The sequence below is a fragment of the Trichoderma virens genome (assembly GCF_000170995.1).
Source record: "Trichoderma virens Gv29-8 chromosome Unknown TRIVIscaffold_5, whole genome shotgun sequence".
Classification (NCBI taxonomy): Eukaryota; Fungi; Ascomycota; class Sordariomycetes; order Hypocreales; family Hypocreaceae; genus Trichoderma; species Trichoderma virens.
Genome location: NW_014013744.1, coordinates 1,165,808 through 1,188,647, shown reverse-complemented (window position 1 = coordinate 1,188,647; position 22,840 = coordinate 1,165,808). Strand labels below are relative to the sequence as shown.

Here is a 22,840-nt window from a genome sequence, read left to right as displayed (position 1 = left end):
GACTGGGGGCGAAGCCGCTAGATGGGGATGCATGGCATATGCACGTTTTGAAGATGTGTGTGCTCAGGGCCTTTTCTCACACTGCAGATATGGATGAATATGAATGAATACTTGCAGGTTCGCGCATGTGTGTGAGTAGGATCTAGATAGAATAGAATATTGCTTCGTATTATCCGTCGTATTTCCTCTTTTGGGTGATGATGATTGTGGTCGAATGTCTGTGAATCCTGAGAATCAAGTACAGTGCAGGTGCAGTACTACCAATAGAGCTCGGGCTGTAATAATAGAGCCTCCCGCCCTACACCACCCCTCGCACCTACTAACCTTGGTAGGTGCTAATGTAATGTACCTATGGATAATTGACGAATTAATTACATACCTACATGCAACCCCAACAATTGAGTTTTGGTAGGATCCCAGCTCGGAAACATGTCTGCAGCACCGTCGTATTCTTCACGCAAGCACTCAAGGCCGTGAAAGTGCGGTTTAACCGCCAGCATCAGCCCGGAGCTCGGCGCTTCTGAGCACCTTCCATCACCAAGGCCACACCACCATCTTGACGCACTGCAACGCCAGAAGCGACGGTTGTGACGGTGGAGCGGATTACGAAGAACACTGCTCTTCCTTCTGAGCGATATACGGACAATCTATCGATAGTGCCCGTCACACAGCCAAGGGCGGGCCAATCAGCGGCTGCGTGGCCTGCGCACAACGTGCTCCAGATGCTGCCGCCGACCATCTCAGTGCGGCGCAGATGTGACGGGAGCAGCACTTGTGCCATCTCAGCCATGGTGATGAGCGAATACTTGCCAGCCAGAGCCATCTCTTGCGCTGCTCGACAAGTGGTCACAGGGCTGATGTGCGATGTAGATGGGCGCTTGTTACGGGTTTGTGTGTTGACGATTGCGTTCTTTTGTCGGCGCTTCCCACCATCCTCCACACATCCTTCGACTTGGAATAGAAGCGTCATACGTAATGATGGGGGCCGGCCGGGTTTGGTGATGGATGACAATGATGATAAATACGCCGCTTCTTCCTCTTGCTCTCGCTCCGCCGGCCTGCCTCCGCTCCGGAGCGATCGTCGAGGCCGACGAGGGTATTAAGTTGCCGTAAGCCACCAGAGGTGATGCGCATTACGATTACGCACTGCCCATCTTTCATGCTTGTCATTACCCGCGGCGCAAATATCAGTCTCGGACGTCCCCAACAAGTTCAAGCCTCAGACCACAAACACTACGTTTTGTTTCTTCGCTGAGCCCGAACGAGAGCGTGTGTGTACCAAGGACGCATAATCAAATCTCAGCCTACCGTGTCTGTAACTTTTATTGCCCAAACGCTTCCGGAAGCTCTTGCGGCACTAGCATTACTCGTGCTCGCAACAGCCTCATTGCCTCTGGGCGCATCGATATTACTGTACCAGCCGTGCACGACCGGTTCTTTTTCGACGCAGCCGATTTACGAGAGGCCACAGTACAACAAGTACGAAGTCCAAGTACTTGCGAGCCGAGTGAAAAGCAAAACACCGTGAGTTCGCCGCGCTCCGTGCATTTGCTGCGCGCACAGGTCCAGTCTCTAAATAAAAAGGGAGCAGGGATTCGAGATTGCCTTGCATCCAACTTCAAGGCATCGACAGCCTCGGGCGTTTGACACCTGCCCGTCTGGAGAAGAACCAACAGGGAGACAAAACAGCCATCAGAAGGAAGAAAAACTTTTCAAAAGTCTTCTTGTTCCCTTTTCTCACCGAGAAAATACAAGACAGCCGGTGGACTCCCAGCCGCAGCGGAAGCTAGGATTCACTACCCCTAGGCTCCATCATTTCGCTTATCCAGTCCCGGTAAATTGGACTGGGGAGCGCTCTGTCGCATTGGAGCCAGGGCCACGAGTCGACCGCCTGCAATCGATTTGAGATACAAGCACCAAGCACAAAGCGTGCATCTTTTCACGCCACTCGGAGCGCTCGTGCTTTGGGCGATACGAAACCGAAAGGCTGGCTCGGTGGTTGGTCGTCCACTAAGAGTCATACTCGTACAGTAACGGGCTTTTGGGAGCCCCTAGAGCCCGTTGAGCTGCGCAAGCCGGCTGAATCGCCCCCCCCCGAAGCAGATCCAACAAGAGAGACTGCCGTCAAATCAAGGCCAGGGAGCGCAGTCGGGCTGCCTCCTCTGCGCGGAAGCTGCTGGAAGCAACAGCTCGCAGGCCCCAGTCGTGCGCTTGGGTGCAACCATACAAAAGTGCAGCAGTCCAAGTCCAGTCCAGTCCAGTCAGCAACAGCGGCGCCGTGTCGGGCGACTCTTCCAGCACTGTGTGGCAGCCACGGGAAGGTTCCACAGTGACTAAGCTCAGATAACGCCACGCCCCCTCCACCTGGCTGCCCAGGCCCCTGTCCCCTGTCGCATGCCTGTGGCTGCCCTCGTCTTTCACTAAAGGCCTGCTCCCTGTCTGGCTCGCTCAACGCCCACACCAAGCAAAATTTCTGCGGCCACAATACATTATATACCTCGAATGCATGCCCGCACACCCGAGTCTTGCTTCCTCCTCTCTCCGACTTACGCATCTGATCGTTTTGGCTTCTGCCAATGAACCTCATCTCCACCTGCAGCATTGCATCGTCGACCGCCGACGACATCCACCATCACCTCACTTGCAGTCACGCTCTTCACGGGCCCCCAACAATTGCCACAGCCAGGCCGCAGCGTCGGACTCTGGCTCTTCCACCCAAGGGGGATACGATAAAAACCATCCTGTTGTAGATTGGTCATGTTTGACGCAAGACGTAATTCTTCCAACTTTTACTCTTCCGACTACATACCAAGGTGACGGGCTTATTTTTATTGCATTCTCATATTTTTAATATCACAACCCAATACCTTACATCCCCCCTCCCCTCCCCTTCCTCACCGAGAGCAGACAAGACTTTGAGCAACAAAGACGTCTCGAATCTTGTCCACTTTCAGTCTTACCTTGAGCTCCGAACAAAGCAGAGAAGCAAATCCATTCAACGATACGTCATCAGCTCCTTCATTGGAGGAGAGGTTGAGGAGCGAGTGTCACAGTGGACATTGCAAGAGGAGCTGTCACAGAATGAACTATCCATCACCACGAACACCTGGATCAACTCCGATCCACGAGTGGGAATATACACGAATGTCATCCGCCACTCCAACCCCATCACCGCGGCCAAGCTGGCTCGAGACTTCGACGCCTCGACGCCCGGCAACGCGTGCAGCTCACAGCCGGGCCAGCAGCTATTCTCAGGCCGGTGCATCCACGCCTCGAGCTCCGATGGATTCGCCGCGATACAACAGCTCCGGCCAGTATGCCACGGTTGATGTGAGTCCCAAATATTTTTCGTCGTCGCGCGGGCCCTCCGGGTCGTCTCAATTTCCTGCCTGGCACGACCGCCGATTCTCTCACACCTATGTCCGGGCTACTACTCCGTTTGGAGAATCCGACGAGGACGAGATATTCGAGGCTTCGGGGCGCACCTATGTGTTGCTTGCCGAGTCGCGAACAAAGGGTCGCAGGAACTCGCATCATGTTCATGATTATGAAGGGATACGGTACACTAATCACGACGACTACCCACAGGGTACCGCCGCTTACTACGCCGACTACAGCCGTGATGCCTACGACTCTCCGCAGTCGCACATCCCCCCTACACATGTCCGACCTCCCACCAGCCACGGCCACACCCGCCGCTCTTCGGCAGCCGCGGCCAATGTCCCCCAGAGACCGTCCACCGTCCGTCCATCGACCCAGGCCTACCGCACAAAGACAGCTGCCGCGACGACACCCAAGGCTACCGAGGCCGATGCTCGAAAGCACCGAATTCCCACGGGCTACTCGCTCAAGAACTGGGATCCTTCAGAGGAGCCCATCCTCCTCCTCGGCAGCGTCTTTGATGCCAACAGCCTGGGCAAGTGGATCTACGACTGGACCGTCTACCGAGCAGGAGCCAACTCCCCCATTGCCGATATGGCAGGTGAGCTCTGGCTCCTTTTGATTCAGCTCTCCGGAAAGGTCAAGCGCGCGGAGGACGTCGTTGGCCGTGTACGCAACACCGAGAACCGAGAGATTATGACCGACTTTATCGATGCTGGTGAGCGCCTCACAGAGAAGCTCCGCGGGCTGCTCAAGGCTTGCGAGGCCCCCATGCTCAAGGCCGCCAAGAAGAAGCAGTCGGGTCTGGGCAAGAACTCTGGTGTTGAGTTTGTGGATACCCTCTTCGGCCGAGACCGAGAGCTTGCCAAGACAGAGAAGTTTATGCAGAGCGTGAGGCTCTTCAGCCTCCGATTCGATGCCAACTGCGAGAACATTCTGCAAAACCCATCATCCTAAACGCCACTTTGCTGGTTACTATCTTACCTTTTTTACCACCTTGGTGTGAGAAACAATATCAATTCCCACAATCCAGGACAATCGACCCCCACCACAGAGGACTGTTCCGGGAGCCGACCCGTTAAAGAGGAGATGCGTATGAATTTGCCCTGGACTTTTTTCATATGACCAAGCATCTCACGTATCCTTTTTAATCTTTCCTTTTATTGTTATCCGATTGGCAACTTCCCTAGGATCCCGGACCATCGAAGTTGATTAATGGCCCACTCCGCCGGATGGAATGGCCAAGAAAGACGAAAGACTGTACACTAATGCTACTGTTTGTTTTTGTTCTCGTCCGAGGATTTCCTATGGATACCCAATCTTGCGGACTCTTTATTTCTATTTCCTATGTTCTGAAACTCGGTCTCGGAGCGATGAATGGCTTTTCTTTCCTTATTTTTCGGTTATTCAAAAGACAGATTTCTTTTAAGGGCGACCTGTACTACCACCAATGCACACGCGGAGGAGACACCGAGACACGGGGCATTTTTCCATCTAGAGATACCCAGCGTTATCATTTCGGGCGCGTCGCGAGTAAGCGAGAGAGATGAGGAAAAAATGGCGACGGCAAGGTGGCGAGGTTGTCTGTTTTACATGACTTTTATTGACTGGATTTTCTTTCTTTTCTTCTTTCTTTTCTTGGGTTTAATGTGCTGCGGCAGCAACGATTTTACAGTGTGTTTTTTTTTTATTGAGGATTTTGAGAGATTGGGAATACTAGATGGAGGACTTTAGTTTACTTCAAAATGATGATGGCTTTGACGAGCTCGAATATTTATCCCCCTCTACATGACTTTCTGGACTCCATCCGTGTGATACTATGTCTACGACGTGTCTTTTTTATTCCGCTGCAGCCTTTTGTGGAGTGATGTGTAGGGGTTTGCCCTGCATGCAGGTAAGAGTGGATAGTGGCCTTTGTCCCCTTCATGTCTCGATGTACGGAGTAGAGCCAGAGACTGTTAATATGAAACTGGGAGGCACACGATGCGTATCCTCATAGGGCGATAAAGCTCCGTTAGCAAGACGTGTTGGAATACGGCATCAGCCCGCCGTTACAATGTCGAAGAGACGGGGCTTGGCAAATGACGTCTTATTTCACATCTCTCCAAGGGCGTTTTGCCACGTCTTTATTTCCATGTACTCACGTTTTGCTCATTTTGTGGACTTGTATAACGAAGGGGCTTTTTGTAGGTAAGGTAGGTGGCAGGTGAGAAAGAATGCTTTTTTTTTTTTTTTTTTTTGACGAGATTGGGCTTGCACTGTCCACGTGGAGATGAGTACGACTCGGGATTAGGCAAACGAAGCAAAAGTTTCAGGTTTATACGCTGTTTGTTGCTGGTGTTTTTTTTTTTTTTTTGGTTTCGAAGTTGCCGCTTGGCTTGGGCTGGGGATACGAGTACGAGGATTGTTATCTATATGCAGATGCTTGAGAATGTTGTGTGTGTGTGTGTGCCTGTGAGTGGCTTTTACGGTGTGAGCTGGGGGTTCTTTTGGGTGGGTGAATAGGATGGTAAAGGTTTGGTGTTTTCAGGTAATGAGGATTGGAGAAGGCTCTAGATAGATGCTGTATAATGGCTGGTGTTTGGTGGTGCGTGGTCTCGGTATGAGGCTGCTCCATGTTGCTTTGCATGCAATTTGATATCACAGCCGCCAGAACTACCCACGCGCTGGATTGAGCATCTGAGACGTGCTCAGACGGCATACAGCAGTAATTTCCCACGGGATGTGACAAAGAAGGCTGGCGAAATCCTCAGACGGCAGCGTGAACTCGTTGTGCTTATTCGGAGGCTGTGCTTTGTCTCATCTACGTGTCTCATAGCTGGGTGTCTCGCGGGCAAAGGCCAAGTCGAGTATGACAGCTCTAGCCGTCTCCTTGAAATTTTGTCTTCTTCCTCTATCTCGCCCGTGTCTCGGGATTTAAGCTGGAATCATCATGGTTCTATTTCTTTTCGCATCCACGGTACGACGGTAGATGGGCGCAAAACCAACCCCCATGTCTCATTCACCAGCCTCGTAACGCATCAGGCTGGAAATGCCTGCCTCAGCGAGAAGCCATGCATGCATAGCGGATTCTTGCCCTCAGCCTCATTCTCCTCATTATTTTTATTCTCCCCATTTAAAGTGGCAACCTAGAGATGCAGTCTTTGTATGGCTGACGCTGGGGGGGAAAGGAAAAAAAAAAGAAAGAAGAGGCAGCAGGTTTTCAATCCAATGAAATGAAACTGGCTAATCCAGCCCGCCCACGTCCGAGCCGAAAGAGCCCTGCACTGTACGACGGGAATATTTGAAGCGGATCCCATGTCCTCTTTTTTTGCGCAACAGAAAGAGGGGAGAGAGAAAGAGAGAGTCTTGCCTTAAGCACACTCCCCCTCCACGTTTTTTTTTTTGTGTTTGCTCTTCTTGCTTGCTTGATGGTGCTGGCTTCTCGTGCGGAGAAAGCAGCTTGCTCTTCTTTTTTGCCAGGTGTGTGATGCGGGCAGTGGGTTTCCCTTCTTTTTTTCCTTGTTTTCTTTTTTTTCTGGGCGTTTGAGGTGCCCTGCTACTATATTTCGGGCCCTGTCATTGGGAACAGAGCCGAAAACGGGCTTGCATTAGGCAGCGGAAGAGAGACGAAAAGCCTCTTTGTCCTTTGCGTATCACCAAGTCGTGCGTCCAGCGAAGCATTTCGACTTCCTCTTGGGGCCACAGGATTGTGTCGCCGAGAGACACATCACATCCACATCACATCCACATCACATCACTCTACATTTTGCGCCGGGCGCTGCGCTGGCTGAGTATCACAGGGGCCTCAGGCGGCTCACTCTCAGCCCTGTCTTGGCCACGGAGAGATATTGGCCCACCGCATGCGAAGAATGAGAGTATTTGCGCATGGCATGGCATGGCATGGCATGGCGTCTCTTGTTCTTGTTTCGTCGTTGTCGAGACCCCCTCACTTTCAGCCCGATTTGGGGCCTGAACAATTCACTAGCCATGTCATAAAATGATGATGGCAAGGGCGCAATATGATAGGTCGTCGGCTCCCAAAAGGCAGATGCATAAGTTAGGTTGGGCATCTGTCTGTAGTGTCTGTACAGGTAGTGTCTGTAGTGTAGTGAGGAGTAGGAGTAGGAGTAGGAGTAGTATAAACTGGAAATGGGATAGGCCCATTTGGATTCGGCGCGCCCCGAAAGCCGCGATTATCCAGCCCAGCCACCACGCAGTCCCCAATAGCGTGGTTTGCGGTGTTGCAAACTGTTTGGCCCATGTAGGATGACTTGCATAATCCACTCACCTGACGGGCGAGAGGGATTTGCGACTGGCGAGGCCAATCACGAACCATGGCCCCGGGGGTGGTTTAATGGCATGCATGTGTACGAGGACTGTACAGATACGGTGGGAGCTGCGCTGGGACAGTTCTTCAGTTCTCTCGTCATCCTCGTCCTTGGTTTGTCCTTGGTCTGGCGATAGAGGGCTGCGGCCGTGGTTCATGCCGGGGGCTGTGTGCTACATGATGACGGCAAATCCCAAGACATGGAATGAGAAATGCAGGTCCATGTGCGTCGTAGGGCGATGGGCGACGACGGAACGAGGCAAACCGCCCCAAACGGTGCTTGTCTTCCATGCATGACTGCGTGAAGGAGTCTGACTGTCTTACGTGCTCACTGGCTGAGCAGAACATGTATGTAGTCATCCTCAGATCACCATCCCGTACACGCATTGTCAGCTCGCGACTAGCAACGCAAGCGGGGGAGAGGCAGATTTCCATATTCCTCCCCCTCCTTCACCCGCATTGGACGGCGAATGTAACCTGGAGATACCGATGTTGCACAGATGCCAGATTTGCTGAGAAACGCTTTCGACCTGGGACGCATATGCGCACGGCTCGCTGCATATATCGACCCTTGGCCTACGCAGCACATGTCGGTCGCTCGATGCCACTACTGATGCGGGCATCCAGACAGGGCCCCTCGTTCCAGCTGCAGAGGAAATGCTGAGCATGGTCCTGCGCCTACCCGTATCTAGGCCTCTATTGACGACCGACATTAATTAATGTGGTAAGCAAAGCGAGTGCCACTCCACTTGTCGGTTCTTCTCCCTCGCTTGCGTGCTCGTATTCCGTGATACTGCTTCCTTCGTGTATCTTACATGGTCGTTGGTAGCAAAGAGCTGAAACTGGAGTGAGCTAGTGAGCAATGCCCGGCGATGGTCTTCGGTGGTCCCGGTTGGCGGGGCCGGACCGGAGGTGAAGGTGCCGGTCGAGGTCGGACGTCTCTAGGATGGGAACTGTGGCGTGTTGGGGAAGTTGCAAAACTAGAGCGGCATGATCCTACGCCAGTAAACATCTACAACCCTGCATCATGAGATAGAAAGCGAGTCATTGGTAAGGGCTATTCATATACCATACTTTATTTTAGAGTTGGATTGTGAACGACTCCATTGACTTGAGTAACGATGGTAAATCTGCCAAAAAAACATCATACCCTCTTTCCCTCCATAGTCTTATTATATGAATTACTATTAGACACCGAGGGGCATGTTATGCTTATTACTGAATATTTGCTAGCACTGTGGCTCGTTCGCCTCAAGATATAGTAGTCTCCATACCAAGGACAAGAGACTATTGTATCGGAGCTGGCCTTGGAGAATCACAGCTTCGGAGTACTTCACATCTAGTAAAAGCTGCTTCTTCATTTCTGCAAGTATCCCTTCAAACTCAACTGCTAGTTGTGAAGCATCAGCTGGAGCGGATGGATGACTCCCTATGGGTGGAGAACTACTGAAGCTTGTCGAGGTAGTTGTGCAGGCTTCAGGCCCAGCAAAAACAAATGTCATGATAATGCTTTCGCTTCCACTGTCTAGGTAGGGTTATCCTTAATTTAAAGCGTCAGGATTCGACGTCTGCGTGAAGCCGCAGGGTAACTGGAAAGACTATCTCGCTTCACCCATTTTTTATAAGAGCGATTCGTCACTGCCATTTCGCAAATACTGGAAACATAAACAAGCAGTAATACATTTAATAGATGCAAGCAGTCTCGGCCGTTGTACTGAATATGTTCATTCCTTTCTTCTTTATTAAAATATCTACATCTAATTAACACCATTTACATGCAATATGTCTCGCGATCACCCTTCCTATTTCCGCCTTTACCTCTTGTTGTAGTTGACGAATCGGCTCTAAAGAATAAAGTTAGCATGCTGAATCAAAATTTAATACGGTAAAGGGGGAATACATACACCTATGGATAGAATGACAATGTTGCTAACAACAAAGCAGAGGAAAATGCCCAAATCTCTCCAGCGATCGTCAAAACTCAGACCCAACGGGATGTAGAACTCATCACCAACTTTATACGAGCAGTACTCGCAGTTCTGAGTGGTGTTGGAAACGAGATAGCCAGGAGCTCCCCTCTCGAAGAAAGGCTGCATGTATTCGCCGCAAGTCGTGCCGTTAGGGGCGGTGAATCGGTTCAGTTCACTGCTTTTGCAAACGACTGGGACTCCGTGAAGTGCGGTGGTAACACAAGCACCGATGAGTCGAGTGAAAGGATCGAGCTGATAGAGCCAGACGCGCCAGCCCTTGGGCATCTGCGCATATGGAATGGTCACACCACAGAAGAGAGCGAATACAATGGTAATGAAAGGGTCAAACTGGGTAGAGATACGGGGTGAGGGAGCAAGCGCGGCGAGACCCTGACCCAGCGTGACAGCGAATAGTTCTGTGATGAGAACCATAAAGAACTGGAAACCAGCGCGCGAGGGGCTAGTCTGGAAGCCGGGCATGAAGTATAGGGGAAGGTAGAAAGACACTGCACAGAGGACAGAGTAAGGCATCTCGGCGAGAATGATAGCCGTGACGAAAGAAGAGGCTGAGTACATCTTGGATGAGGATTCGCGGAAGAACAGCGCACGCTTCGTGGCGTACATGATTTCGACTTGTGACATAATGATGGCAGGCAAAACGGTGATCTGGAACATGACGAAGACCTTGTACTGGAGAGAAGACTTTGAGTCGTCCAAGTTGAGATAGGTGAGACCAGTGATGAGAGAAACAGAAATGTGAGCAAACAGACGGGTAAACAAGTAGTTGGGTGAACGCCAGAAAGATCGGAACATGCGTCGAACAACAACCTTCATCTGGTGGGCAAGAGGAGAGGCATACTCCTTTTCGAGTTCAGAGCTCGCCTGGTTGGCTGCTACTCGCTCTCGCTTCAACTCGATTATCACATCCTTGACATGGGCAAATTCAGGGCTATCCTCCCAGATATCAGCCCAATCACGGTCGCCAACTCGGGGCATGCTACCAGCACCGATTGCATCAAGCATATACTCTGCAACGTTGTCGGTGGGGGCAGCTTCGGCGCCATACCGAGCCAGGTAAGCACGCAGAACAGCAGCATCCTTGCCAATATCGCCAAAATAGACGGTGCGTCCTCCTCGCTGCAGCAGCAAAAGACGGTCAAAGTTCTGGAATAGCGCAGCATTGGGCTGATGGATCGTGCAAAGAATTGCCTGACCGGCAGCAGCCAGCTTCTTCAGGAAACGGACAATGTTGAAGGCACTTTGGCTGTCCAAGCCGGAAGTGGGCTCGTCCAAGAACAGAAGCAGCTCGGGCTTGGCGGCAAGTTCAACTCCAATGGTAACGCGCTTGCGCTGTTCAACGGTCAAGCCGACTTCAGGAGATCCAATGATACAGTCGGCAATGTTCTCCATTTCCAGCAAAGAGATGATTTCTTCCACATAAGCATGTCGCTCAGGGATGGGGGTCTCGAAAGGTTGGCGGAGTTCAGCAGAGAATCGAAGAGCTTCACGGACTGTTTGAGTAGGCTCATGAACATCAAGTTGCTCAGCATAAGAAGTGGATCGCTGAAACTGCTTTCCGGGCTTAACGCCATCTACCAAAACATCTCCATAGATGACACCAATGTTCTTTCTGGATGCCAAGACATCGAGGAGTGTAGTTTTTCCAGCGCCAGATGCTCCCATCAAGGCGGTCAGTTCGCCTGGCTTCACATATCCCAAAACGTTGTTGAGAAGACGTCGAGTACCTCCAGGAACAGGGACATCATAGTTGAGGCTCTCCCAAGTCAAAACGCTAGTCGAGTTAATGATCAACTCAGAACCTGCCTCATTAGACCTGTCCTTGCGCTTGGCCTCACGCTTCTCAGCCAAGGCCTCGTTCAGTTCGTTCCGCTCCTTGTTGGGCTTGGCATAAACCTTGGAGCCATTCCCTCCCATGCCAAACCTGACGACCTCACCAAGGAGTACGTTCAGGAAGAGGAAGAAAATAATCAATGCCATGACAATGCCCCAGTTGCGCCACAAGTCACCAGGAAGATATGAGAAACCTTTAGAAATGTAGTCTCGGCCGCGGACAAAAGTTGTGCCAGCGTTTGCACCAGGTAGAACACAGACTTGATGATTGATGTCGGTATACTCAGGGCCAGATGGAATAAGCGATTCTGCAGTGCAGGTGAGGTCAATTCGTTGAAACTCATTCTCCATCAAAGAGCTAAACGCGAGACCCAAAACATTAATCCAATAGATCCAGCGAAGCCAGACTTTTTCGGATTGATACTGAATGAGATATCCAGAAGTTGTGATGAAGAGCGTGATAATAACGACTGCAAACTTGATGGCAGAGTCGAAATCTGGGCTGACACAGCCAAGAATTCGGAAAAAGAGCGTCATTGCAATGTTACCAGAGAGAATCATCAGATAGAAGGTGAAGAATGCACCAGCATCTCGGACTAGGCCTGTCATAAAGTAAACGATTATGGAGAACAAAAGGATTTGACTTGCTGCAAACGCCTGATCCACAAAGATTTGTGCAATCCAGAGAGCCGAAGGCCGATGGAATGCGTATGCCTTGTGCCTCATGACCAGTGGACGTCCTGTCATTGTTCCTCCCAACTCTGAAAAGGCCTGGAAAGCGTTAAACAGAAGCGCTACAAACAGCAAGCCACCCTTGCTGAAAGCACTGGCAGAGGTTTGACCAAGATTGAGATACAGGGTACCGAGAACGATGGCGACCAGAATACTGCGGGTCCAGCCGACGAAAAGGTTGAATCGATCTTGGAGCTTGAGAATAAACTGTCGCTTCATGATAGACCAGACCTGGATATGGAAACCAACTTGATAGGGACTTCGCTTGGACGTGCCGCGCTTGCCTTCCTTGAAGGCAGCCAAGAAATCGTCGTGCTTTTGCTTTTCATTTTCAAGATTTGCCTTGTACTGGGCAATTTCGTCTTCAATCATTTTCTGATAAGGTGATGCCTTGAATGCCTCCATCAGCGTATCCGGACTGTGGGGAGCATTTTCTGCAGATCTTCCAGGTTGGTATTCACGCTCGAATTCGTCGGTGCAGCCAGTCACGTAGTCGGGCGTTGTCTGTCTAGGATGCGGCAGGAAACCAAGGCCTTCAAAGTAGGCACGTGCATCCTTTGCGGGACCGAAGTAGACTTGTCGTCCTTCATCAATAACAAGGACTTTGTCGAAGAGCTTGTACATGTTCTCAGAAGCTTGATAAAGGGAGACGAATGTACAAGTTTTGTAGAGATCCGTCTGGATCCTCAAACTCTTCGCAAAGTCAAGGGCGGTACTGGCATCGAGACCACGAGTGCTGTTATCCCAAGAGAGAATGCAAGCGTTCGTAATCATCATTTCTGCAATGGAAACACGCTTTCGCTCACCACCAGAGACACCACGAACAAACGCATCACCAACAACAGTCTTCCTAGTATGCTCGATATTGAACATCTTTAGCAGTAGAGTGATGATGTGCTCCTTGAACTCTGTCTTGGACATATTACCCGGTCTCTTGGCAGGCATCTTGACATCCAAAGCGAATCCCAGGGTCTGCTCCACAGTCAATGTAGGGTGGTGGACATCGTCTTCAGCATTGTAAACAGCCTCGCCGCGGTATCGCTTGAACTCTTGCGCCGTCCATGGACCGTAAAAGACATCTCCATGGACTCCGCTGTATCCATATCGCTGGTTAGCAATGGCCTTGAGGAAGGTGGTGCATCCAGAACCCGGAGTTCCCAGAACCAGAATCATCTCTCCTGGCTTGCACACGCCCTGAAAGTTATCGAGCAACGTAGCTTCTGTGAATTTCGGACCCAGACCAACCATTCTAAGCAGTGGGGTGATGACGTTGAAGGTATCGATGAAGGCGTCAGGGAAGGTCTTGACAAAGTTGGTGAAGCCACCAATACCCTTGACGGTCAGGCCATCCCAACAAGTTCCGATATGCTTCGATCGAATTCCAGCCTCGGTGCTGGCGTCAAGGTCGCCTCGCAGAGCAGCTTCCAAGTCGAAGATGGAAGCATCATCATCCTCAGTTGCGATAGTAGCTCCCTTCTCGGGATCGGATGTGGATTGGTGCTTGTTCCTGCGACTCGCCCGAGAAACACCAGTGAACTCGCGCTGCAGGCCAGCAAAATGAGCCTCGGCTTGCTCAACAGAGACGCCCGTTTGAACCCTGGCAAGTTCCTTGGAAGAGCTGTCAGCTTCAACTTGAGTCTCCACAGAGGTTGAATCCAACTGCTCGCCAAGCTCTTTTGCCATTGCCGAGTTTGCTGTGCTAGGCAGCGACTCCCCATTGAGAGGGGCCTGCTCCCCAGCCATTGCGGTTACTGGTTAGAAAAGTTGTATAAAGTTAATGATAATTGAACGGATGAAGGTCGTCGTCGATATCGGTGTTGTCCAAAAAAGTACCAGGGGGGTACTCGCGTCGCTAGGAGTTGGTGAACAAATGATACTTTTGCTGAAGTGAATTGATAAAGTTCCAATAGTTCAGATAGAAATTATTATTTTGAGATTCTAACGATGAGTGAATGCGATTATTTCTTTGGTCGCTTATTTGATCAGAGATCAGACGGAGCAAAAAGAGTAAGCGGTGGGCTTGAGCGGTGTGATTCTACCAGACGAATAATATAAAAAGACAATGACACAATTAGTAAAGAAGGAGGATATCAAACGGTTGATGGAGAAAGACTCTCGGATGACAACCAAAATTGGTTATCAAGCGATGACCAAGACAACAAAACAACCAGCTAAACAAAACTAGGAGGCTTGGAGGTTTTATTCAGTTTCCTCACGGCTAAAGAAATGCGAAAAGCAAAAAAAAAAAAATCGGGCCTCCAGAGCACCAAGGGGATCTTTTGGCCCGCCAAGATTTCTGGGGCCAGATAACGGCATCCAACCTCACCCTATGACTAGGACAAAGCATTCTGACGTCCTTGCCGGCCAACTTCCTCATGGCCCACCTGCAGGGCGGTTGGTTGCCGCCGCTTGAGTTTGCCAGCACAGCTCGACCGTCAAAAGTCCGACGAGGAGGGGCAAGGCCGGAGCTACAGCCGTTCACCAAGTAAAACCCGGCGAGAAGAATCCACTCTGGACGCACAAATTGGGGGTACCGGGGCAGTGGGGTATTCCAGGAGAGTTGCAGGTTCTTGTCCCCGTACGGCTGGGCTAATATTGACCATTGCTATTACGAGTATCGCGTTTCCGCTACAAGTACGAAGTACGAGCATGTATACACGACTACGACGACAATGTTGCTGTCGAACAGTCACGCCGAAGACAGGCAGTCGGAATAACAAGGCTGGCCACGACCGTGGCCGATACGTGTTCCACAAGGCCAAGCTGTCAAACTTTGTCTTCTCCAGTGCTGGAGCAGATGAGGTGAGCAGCTCCCTATTTCATACTTTGGACCCGGAATGGCATGTTGAGCACGATATCTTACTAATAAAGGTTCATTTCCGAAATCGGAAATACGGAGTTAGAGCCGCCAGCCTCTCATCAGGCTGAGCTTATTCTTCAGATCACCAACTGCCATAATACCCGCCGTGACAGTCCCGTTGGTGGTAATTTGCTGGCTATCCAACTGATGGACTTCCTCGTGTCATTCTTGTACAGCACTGGACTGCGGTGATATCTTTGTGTGAAAGAGACGACAAACTATGGCATCGTGTTTGGGTCTTGATGATGCCCAAAACGGTAATCCAGCAGCACGATGGAGAATGGTGTGTAGCTAGTGGCGCTACTGTCTGGTCAGAACCGTGGGGCATTTAATAGTGCTGAAGCGACTCAGCAATTCCGAGCTTTAGAATTACGGAGACCCGAAGGCAAGGATCGCGCCCAGCTGAAGTGAATTTGGTGAGAAGTTGGCCATGGCAAATCCGTCGATAAACAGCCTACTCCCCAGCCTTTTCTCTTTTTTCTAAAAGCCACCCAAGCAGCTCCCTCTTCGTGGCGGCCCAGTCCAAGAAGCGGTCGAAGCAGCCTCAATACATCACCGCTTGCCCATCTCTAGCCCCCAAGATCATGTAGGGGTTGGCACCCATACTACAGACGATCCACTGCCCTCTCCTTTGATCGGATACGAGTATGCAACGACATGGAATGCAGTTTCAATCACCGCCTATGTTGATTCTCGCCATCCCCTCTCATGTCCTTTCTCAACTTGGAAGGATCACCGACTGTAAACCAACACGACTGTAACCCACTACGACCGATTTCTCAAGGGACGCATACTACAGTAAGAGTATGAATCTTGGATATGGTTGTTGAAATAGACCAGACCAGCACGGACTGCAAAATCTGTCTCGGAGTTCCGCCTCACGGCTTGGAGGGCGCGGCGCTCGGCGCTCGCTGGCTTCTTTTTTTCTTTTTTTCTACTTCTCTTCCTACCACCGGAGCTGCGGCCCGCGCCCCTGTTGGCCACGCCGTTCGTTGTTTGCCCCGTTTTGGTCCGCCCTGGTGCAAATGTGGTAAGTGGTTACAAACTGCCATGAGGAGGCTGAGACACTTGTTCAGCCGCCCCGTTCTTGGCGAAGCAATGCACATTGTATGGGTGTCTCATACAAGCGGGTGATGTCTACGGCACAGGCATCACAATTATTAACACCAGCTCCTTATAACTTTTACGTGTACACTTCTTTGTGGCGCACGAATTCGGCCTCCTCCGAGCTAGTTCAGCAGATGGGCCCATTCATAAAGACGGCGGGCGCGGCACCCCCCGACCCTGGATTCCTACAGGCTGAGGTGCCGATCTTGGAACTGAAAATTTCGACTCTTGGGTGGCGAGCTTTCCCTCTGTTGGAAAATGCAAGTCTTGGACTCAGGCCCCCCCGGCCATCATCTCCGCATCAACAAACACCCTCAGCTCAACAGCGAAGTCAGGTAAACCGAGCCGTGTCATGATTTAGAGCATACGAGTACTCGTAACATGTGGACGAGTAGATACGTGGAGTAATAGTCGGGCTCTTGTTCGCGCTAGCTTTCGTACTACGCTCTCCACCCGCCGTCGGTTAATATCCATCTGCTCGCCGGATGACTCCCACTTGAAAACTTGAAGGAGGCGGCATAGCGTTATCCCACTTGTGACTAATAACAATCCTCAAGTTATACAAGTGGCTCCAAGAAAGGGAGGGTTTATACTTGTATGCAGGCACTTGTCAGCAATTGGCCTCACGGGTAATGGCATGTCTGCGTGACATCAAAGAAATGGACAACAAAAAAAAACCTTATTCATCCTACGATGCAGTATCATCATGGTATCGGAATATTTCGAACAAAGCCATGGATCAGATATTGACTGTCGCCTGTGATAGGTGCAATCCCCAACTTACATGGATCAAACTCAAGAAGCCTTGGAGGACCTGGCCCATGTCTGAAATATCTAGATAAAGCAAAGCTTCCGTATCTCGTAACCCAGCTCTTAATTCCATTCTTAATTCCGTCAACAATCACAATCCCAACTGCAGGACGGGTTCTCTCAAAGATCGGCCATACCAGACCCCACACGGCAGAAACAAGCAGAGAAACGCAATGGATGGATGAATGAATGCTGCCCCTGCAATTAACACATTGCGAAATAACACTTTGTGCGGATATAGAGTGCACGGATGTAGAGCGTCTATTTGACGCAGTAGTTCCATTACCACCTTGGCACGAGAAGAGCACGTCCTTGAGTCTGATGGCCGCAATCCGTCCCGCTTTGGTATCGAGTGATCAAGGAATGAAGACCAGGGTTGTCAGCGCTGCAGCCCCAAATGTCAAGAGTGCAACATATCACCAACCATTACCGAGCAACAATACATGCATGCGGCTGTGCTCACACCTACATGTACAAGTACCTGCTTTATTTCTTTGTGAAGATCAAGATACGAGAAGAAGGCGGAAAGAAGTACAGCTCCAAACTCAAGCGCCGGCGCTATTATCCCTTACATATTGCCCCTTCCGTCATTATATCTCAATGTATGGACAAGGCAGTCAATTCGTGGAACTCCGCCGTCGAGTGGATCGAATATTCTGCAGATACGGAGACATTTAGCATCATTCTTCACCGCAACCCGCGCGGCAGACAAAGAAATTACCCGGAGACATAAAACAAAGAAGACAAACAGAAATCTCCTGAGAGGGGCGAGTGAAAGTCGCGTGTTTTCGGCTTTGGTCTTTGCCGTGTGACTGAGTGTGTGCCTCAATTTTGTCAGAATCATTTGTAGACACCCCTCGGAATATTAGACATCATCATTATTCAGCTTCTGCATCGGACGACTAATGCTTAGTTATCTGCTCTGCGGAATTCCGACCTGATATGTCAATGTGACCATGTAGGAAATCCAGCAATTATGCCTCTTTGTTTAATCTCGTGACAGCCTCCTTGACTTGTTAACCAACGAGCAGTGCAGAGTTCACGGCTAAATGTCCACCTGTAGTATCTCCATCTACCTCACTACACGAGTCGCTGCCATGACGAGAAAACGGGCCCCTTCGCCCCCTTCTTTTGGCTGAACAGGCCGGAGCTCAAGTTTGTTCCCGGATGTTGCTATTCATATACACACGTGGGGTCTTAAAATGCTCCAAGAATGCCGGAGTCTGCAGGGCAAAGATGCTCCCTTGCGTTGCGGCTACACCGAATAGACGTGTGCATTCCAAAAACCACTCACGAATAGCTCCCAAAGGTCTCCGTATTGCTTGTAGCAATCAGCTCCGAGTTAAAAAAGTAAATCGCCGGCAGTCAAGAATCCTAACCAGACTCTAGGGAGACAGTAGTCAAGAGGATGCTGATTAGCAATCATGTTTAACCACGGCACGTCGTATCCCGAAGTGTACCGACTAAAAAGGGGAACTGCCAAGTTACCGAATGCATTTGCTTCAGTACATACTATCACGCCTTTTCGTAGAGATACAGTTCCACACATTGCGTCTCAGCTCCAAGCACAGGCAGTGGCAGCGTCTGCCTGTGCGACTCGGTCCAACCCTGGTCTGATAGGAGGCCGAAGAGCGCTTCCTCCGAAGCGTGCCGCGGCTTTGTGGCCAGAAAGACCTTTGTAGACTGCGGCTGGTCACCGGCCTGTGCCGTGTTGGATTCGTGCAACGCGGAAAGCGTCCCGACGAGCGCGGGAAGCATGTCCACGTTATAAGTGCAGTCACTGAGTAGGACAAGGTCCCAACGGTGGCTTTGTGCTTCTGGGCCAAACGTTCCCTCTCGGCCTTGTTCCCAGTCGAGGTTCTCGTAGAGGAGCTTTACAGGGGGTGCAGTGTTGGACTTGTGCTCCTGTCGGGCTTGAAGAAGCCGGGACATGTTTGATCTAGTTCGACTCTCCGCTTCCTCCAAGTCCGTCATGAGAATAGTACATCTACGGCTAGGTGGCGGCCGTGTCCTTGGAAAGACGACACTCAAGCCTCCTCCGAGAATTCCAACGCCGCAACCTAGCTCCAGCGCGTTTATAGGCTTTGTCCCGGTGAATAAACTCTTCAAAGCTTTTAGTCCAGAAGGCTCTGTGTCCGTTGGCGTCGGCAACATGCATGACTCGGCAATTGCACAGAATGCAAGCACGCCAGCATCCCAAATATGCCTCGCAATGCTCTCTCCAATTTCCTCTTCGAATTCGACGTATGAATCCTGTTCAGTGGTCCCGGGTAAGGATAATCTTCTTGTAGAAACCTCAACCTCGCCCCCATCGTGTTTCAGAGTAATCCAGACTGGCATTACTTGTCCAGCCGGCTCCTCCTCTGAATCAACTGTGGTGGCCAGAATATCGCGTACTCCACGCGCGGAGTATTTCTCTGTGCTAATGCAGATAGCGACTTTGCATTTTGACTTTGATGCTTGTTGTATAACTCCAGAGATGTCAACGGAAGGCTTTGCAACGCGCATGCCGGATCGCCATTGTAATTTGCCTGTCCCCGGCAAGAGACTTAATGGGACCTTCGTTCTGGGCCCTGAGTCAGTGCTTATTTCGGCATGGATTGTCAAGTCAATTGGTTCGTCTGGATATAAAAACGAGTCGCCTAGATCTGTAGTTATTGTGAAGACGAGATCTAGCGTGTGCTTTTTTCCCGAATGAGATTGAGCCGGTGATTTGAGCAGTCGTATGTAGTGCATTATTGCCGAAATGCTTCGCTATATGCCCCGAGTACAGCATCTATCGCCTCTTGATAATAGTGTGCACTCTAATGACCATTAGCAGATGCAGGGCACGTATGCTGATGTCAAGTTGGCGACTTTGAATGAAGATTTGTCTCAACGGAATTTTACTGTTTGCTTAGTCATCCACAAATATGGCAACCAGGATGCTGTAGGTTATATCGGGATTTATTTTGTATAAGCCATCAAACCCTACTTTATGTTGTTCAGGTCAAAAATAGAGATTACCAAGTGCCGATCTGGGAAGTCTCAATTCATTCCATATATGCGGCGGATTTCATCAAAAACTGAGAGGGGCTGTCATGCATCTGACCGTACGAGGGACACAGAACCTCCTGAAAGTCATATCGATCTCCAGAGTGTCTCTCATCATGCACTATTATATTACACACGGGCGTAGCTAAAAAATGCCTACTTGAGGCTAGGAAGTATTGGTAAAGTTGGGCATATAAGTGGAATGACTATGCTGAGGTTCAAATTAACAGCCCCTCAATTTACTGTAGAGAGTAGTCTAGCTAATAAGCAGCTCTCACGCAGCACAGGCTTCATCTAGTTCAAAAAATATCCCAACAGTTGTTGATGTTGTGGAGGAAATTGCCATTCAAAGACCCGTGGTAACTATGTGTAGAAAGCCTTCAGTACCAAACTTCTGGGCCTAGACCTGTTGACCAGGGGGGAACATACAGAGGCCATTCACGGCCATGATTTTACACAAATTAGATGTAATTCTGGTTCGTTTGACTGTTAAATACCCCACGTAAGTCTAGAGATACGATCAGCTTCCGGGGACAGAATTTGATAGACCTCTTCCCGTGGCTATTTTCTGGTTTGAAGATATGAGCTTGGATCAATGCATAGAGGCGCTGGGCAAGCTTCTTCGAGATGTTGCTCCAGGTCGTCGGCTCTGACACCGATAGGACAACCAGTTGTATCCGAACGGCTCTGCCTTAGATGTTATTTCAGGTACGTAAGTGTATTGAGCCTCAGAAATAGGTGTGATTTAAAGGACCTAGATATCTATGATGTAAGGACACATGAACGAGAATAGCGTATCGGGGGTGTCAGGAGAGTGTTCTTATGTAATGCACAAAGTCTAAGGACTTTCTTTTGCGCTCTTATGAAGACTATGTCCATGACTGCCGACATCTTAGCCCATTGTTATATGTCAGTACAATGTCTCGAGGTTTGCAAACATCCGTTCTGGAGTGATTTACACAGCAAAAGATTGTCGGTAGTTACAAATAACTATTTGGTGGTTTGAATAGATTTAAGTAGTCATATATGATGTGATGATGTGATGATCATACTCGGCCAGCTCCGCCTAACCTTTTAGGTTGTTGCTGAGAAAGCATGCCAACGTCGTCCTCTAGTGATCCATCGAGAACAAGGGATATATACGCCCTAATTAATATCCGTTATCGCTAATATACAGAGAATCTATGCTCGGAGACCTTTTATCCCCCGGCACTGCGCGTGAATGATCAAGTAGCGGTGTGCGTCTATTGATCAAGTACTCCGTTTCGCTAGGAGGATTGATACTCGAGCCAAATTGCGCATTGAAATCATTCAGCCGAATCCGCGCACGATCTTTCGCTTTCTCTACACTCTCGGCTTCCCCGAAGCAAAGCAGCGAGCGTCCTTCAGGTATTTCCGAGTGGCCAAGGAAGCGCTTCATACTATAATTGTAGTCTTTGGGCATTTGCTCGCGAACAGATGCCGTAGCATAGGCACCTGTATCGTGATAAACATGTATTTGCTCATCAAGTCTGATCGCATTCTCCCTGCGTGCACTCGATATGGAGATATCGTTCTTCTGGTATTCCAAGTTTTCATGCTTCTCTATATTCTCTTCATAGCTCGGTAGAGACTTCAGGGCAAGATGAAGCAAGTGCCTTGCAACATGGTCTGACTTATTGCCATCAACTACTTCAATGCCACATAATGGACAAGGTTTGAACATTGAACTGATCGGTCGCGCATTTCTGTTGGCAATGATATTTAGCTGCGCATTCGTGAATTTGTCTGGATGAACGTCTTTCATGTGGTTAATGTATTCGCTCTTCGTGGCGCTTCGGAATTCTATGTGAGCTTTGGATATACAACGCCATTGCATATAATGCGAAGACATATGTTTAAGCCATGTGCTATGATTGTACAATTCTTCGGGCGATTCGCAGCCCTCAAATAGGCAGACATATGGATCGATATCATTCTGAACATGTAATCTGCGGCGGTTAGTATCTTTCTATGATAAATTAGGCTGATTAGAGTACTAGGATACGGATCCAGCGATGATATAAGACTTACTTCCACTTATTGTCATCAACGGCATCCCGAGCGGGTAGAGTTGAACAACAAAAAGGACAATCGACTTCCCGTGCCGCCTCGACAATTTCATTCCAGTCATTCTTCAGGATATCCCTGTATTCTTGACTAGCTGTTAGATCAGCGTGCTCGTTCTCTTGGTCAATATTGTACTCTTCTCCTCGTTGTTTTTTTAACTTGTTGTATTTCCGCATAATATTGCCACAAGGGGCGGGCGGGAACGGAATGTCTCCATGATCGCCTATCTCAGCAGTCAACGCCACAGGTATTGACGGGTTTCCAGCTTTTCCCAGGAATTTATCAAAATGAGATCTCTGATAGAGAATCCTTTTGCAACGCAAAAGCATAGTGCTTGCGAGACGTTGCTGAATAGTTGCGCTTATTCCAGGAAATTTATCACATATCTGATGAGAGAAGATCTCTTTTAAGTCGTCTCCCCCATTGTCTTGAATCTGAAATCCCGCCACGGCTGGGGAATTCTCCGCCTCTCTGCTGGCTCTGTGAATGATATTCGAGAACTTGTGAAGAAGCGCAATTTGTTTTGCGATGTTTTGAAGAGCCGTATTAAACCGCGCATCTATAGCAGGTGGTGGCCTATCTAATATCACTGGACTGCAGGTCTTCAGTATCAAGGTACCTAAAATGGTGCTTCTCAGTATCTAAATGAATCCTTAATACTCTTCTTTTATGAATATATAGCAAGAATAATTGACTAGG

At 49.7% G+C, this 22,840-nt stretch overlaps 6 protein-coding genes across 6 annotated transcripts; 1 reads left to right on the top strand and 5 right to left on the bottom strand.

Annotated features, from left to right (window-relative positions):
* Nucleotides 1-499: 499 nt before the first annotated feature.
* Nucleotides 500-1,134, bottom strand: TRIVIDRAFT_220849 (uncharacterized protein; the record flags this gene model as incomplete). The annotated part of the gene is made up of 2 exons (XM_014102329.1): nucleotides 500-951; nucleotides 1,026-1,134. 2 exons carry the CDS (start codon nucleotides 1,132-1,134, stop codon nucleotides 500-502), a joined length of 561 nt encoding a protein of 186 aa, XP_013957804.1.
* Nucleotides 1,135-3,255: 2,121 nt separating this feature from the next.
* Nucleotides 3,256-5,167, top strand: TRIVIDRAFT_186218 (uncharacterized protein; the record flags this gene model as incomplete). The annotated part of the gene is made up of 1 exon (XM_014102328.1): nucleotides 3,256-5,167. The coding sequence occupies one exon, from the start codon at nucleotides 3,283-3,285 to the stop codon at nucleotides 4,336-4,338; it is 1,056 nt and encodes a 351-aa protein (XP_013957803.1).
* A 1,990-nt stretch (nucleotides 5,168-7,157) lies between these two features.
* Nucleotides 7,158-8,077, bottom strand: TRIVIDRAFT_199948 (uncharacterized protein; the record flags this gene model as incomplete). Its single annotated transcript, XM_014102327.1, has 3 exons — nucleotides 7,158-7,437; nucleotides 7,652-7,863; nucleotides 8,015-8,077. 3 exons carry the CDS (start codon nucleotides 8,075-8,077, stop codon nucleotides 7,158-7,160), a joined length of 555 nt encoding a protein of 184 aa, XP_013957802.1.
* A 1,427-nt stretch (nucleotides 8,078-9,504) lies between these two features.
* TRIVIDRAFT_37194 (uncharacterized protein) lies at nucleotides 9,505-13,926 on the bottom strand (the record flags this gene model as incomplete). Its single annotated transcript, XM_014102326.1, has 2 exons — nucleotides 9,505-9,534; nucleotides 9,595-13,926. 2 exons carry the CDS (start codon nucleotides 13,924-13,926, stop codon nucleotides 9,505-9,507), a joined length of 4,362 nt encoding a protein of 1,453 aa, XP_013957801.1.
* A 4,609-nt stretch (nucleotides 13,927-18,535) lies between these two features.
* Nucleotides 18,536-19,756, bottom strand: TRIVIDRAFT_36551 (uncharacterized protein; the record flags this gene model as incomplete). The annotated part of the gene is made up of 1 exon (XM_014102325.1): nucleotides 18,536-19,756. The coding sequence occupies one exon, from the start codon at nucleotides 19,754-19,756 to the stop codon at nucleotides 18,536-18,538; it is 1,221 nt and encodes a 406-aa protein (XP_013957800.1).
* A 1,277-nt stretch (nucleotides 19,757-21,033) lies between these two features.
* Nucleotides 21,034-22,470, bottom strand: TRIVIDRAFT_63983 (uncharacterized protein; the record flags this gene model as incomplete). Its single annotated transcript, XM_014102324.1, has 4 exons — nucleotides 21,034-21,043; nucleotides 21,125-21,199; nucleotides 21,313-22,023; nucleotides 22,106-22,470. The coding sequence occupies 4 exons, from the start codon at nucleotides 22,468-22,470 to the stop codon at nucleotides 21,034-21,036; spliced, it is 1,161 nt and encodes a 386-aa protein (XP_013957799.1).
* Between the last annotated feature and the right edge of the window lie 370 nt (nucleotides 22,471-22,840).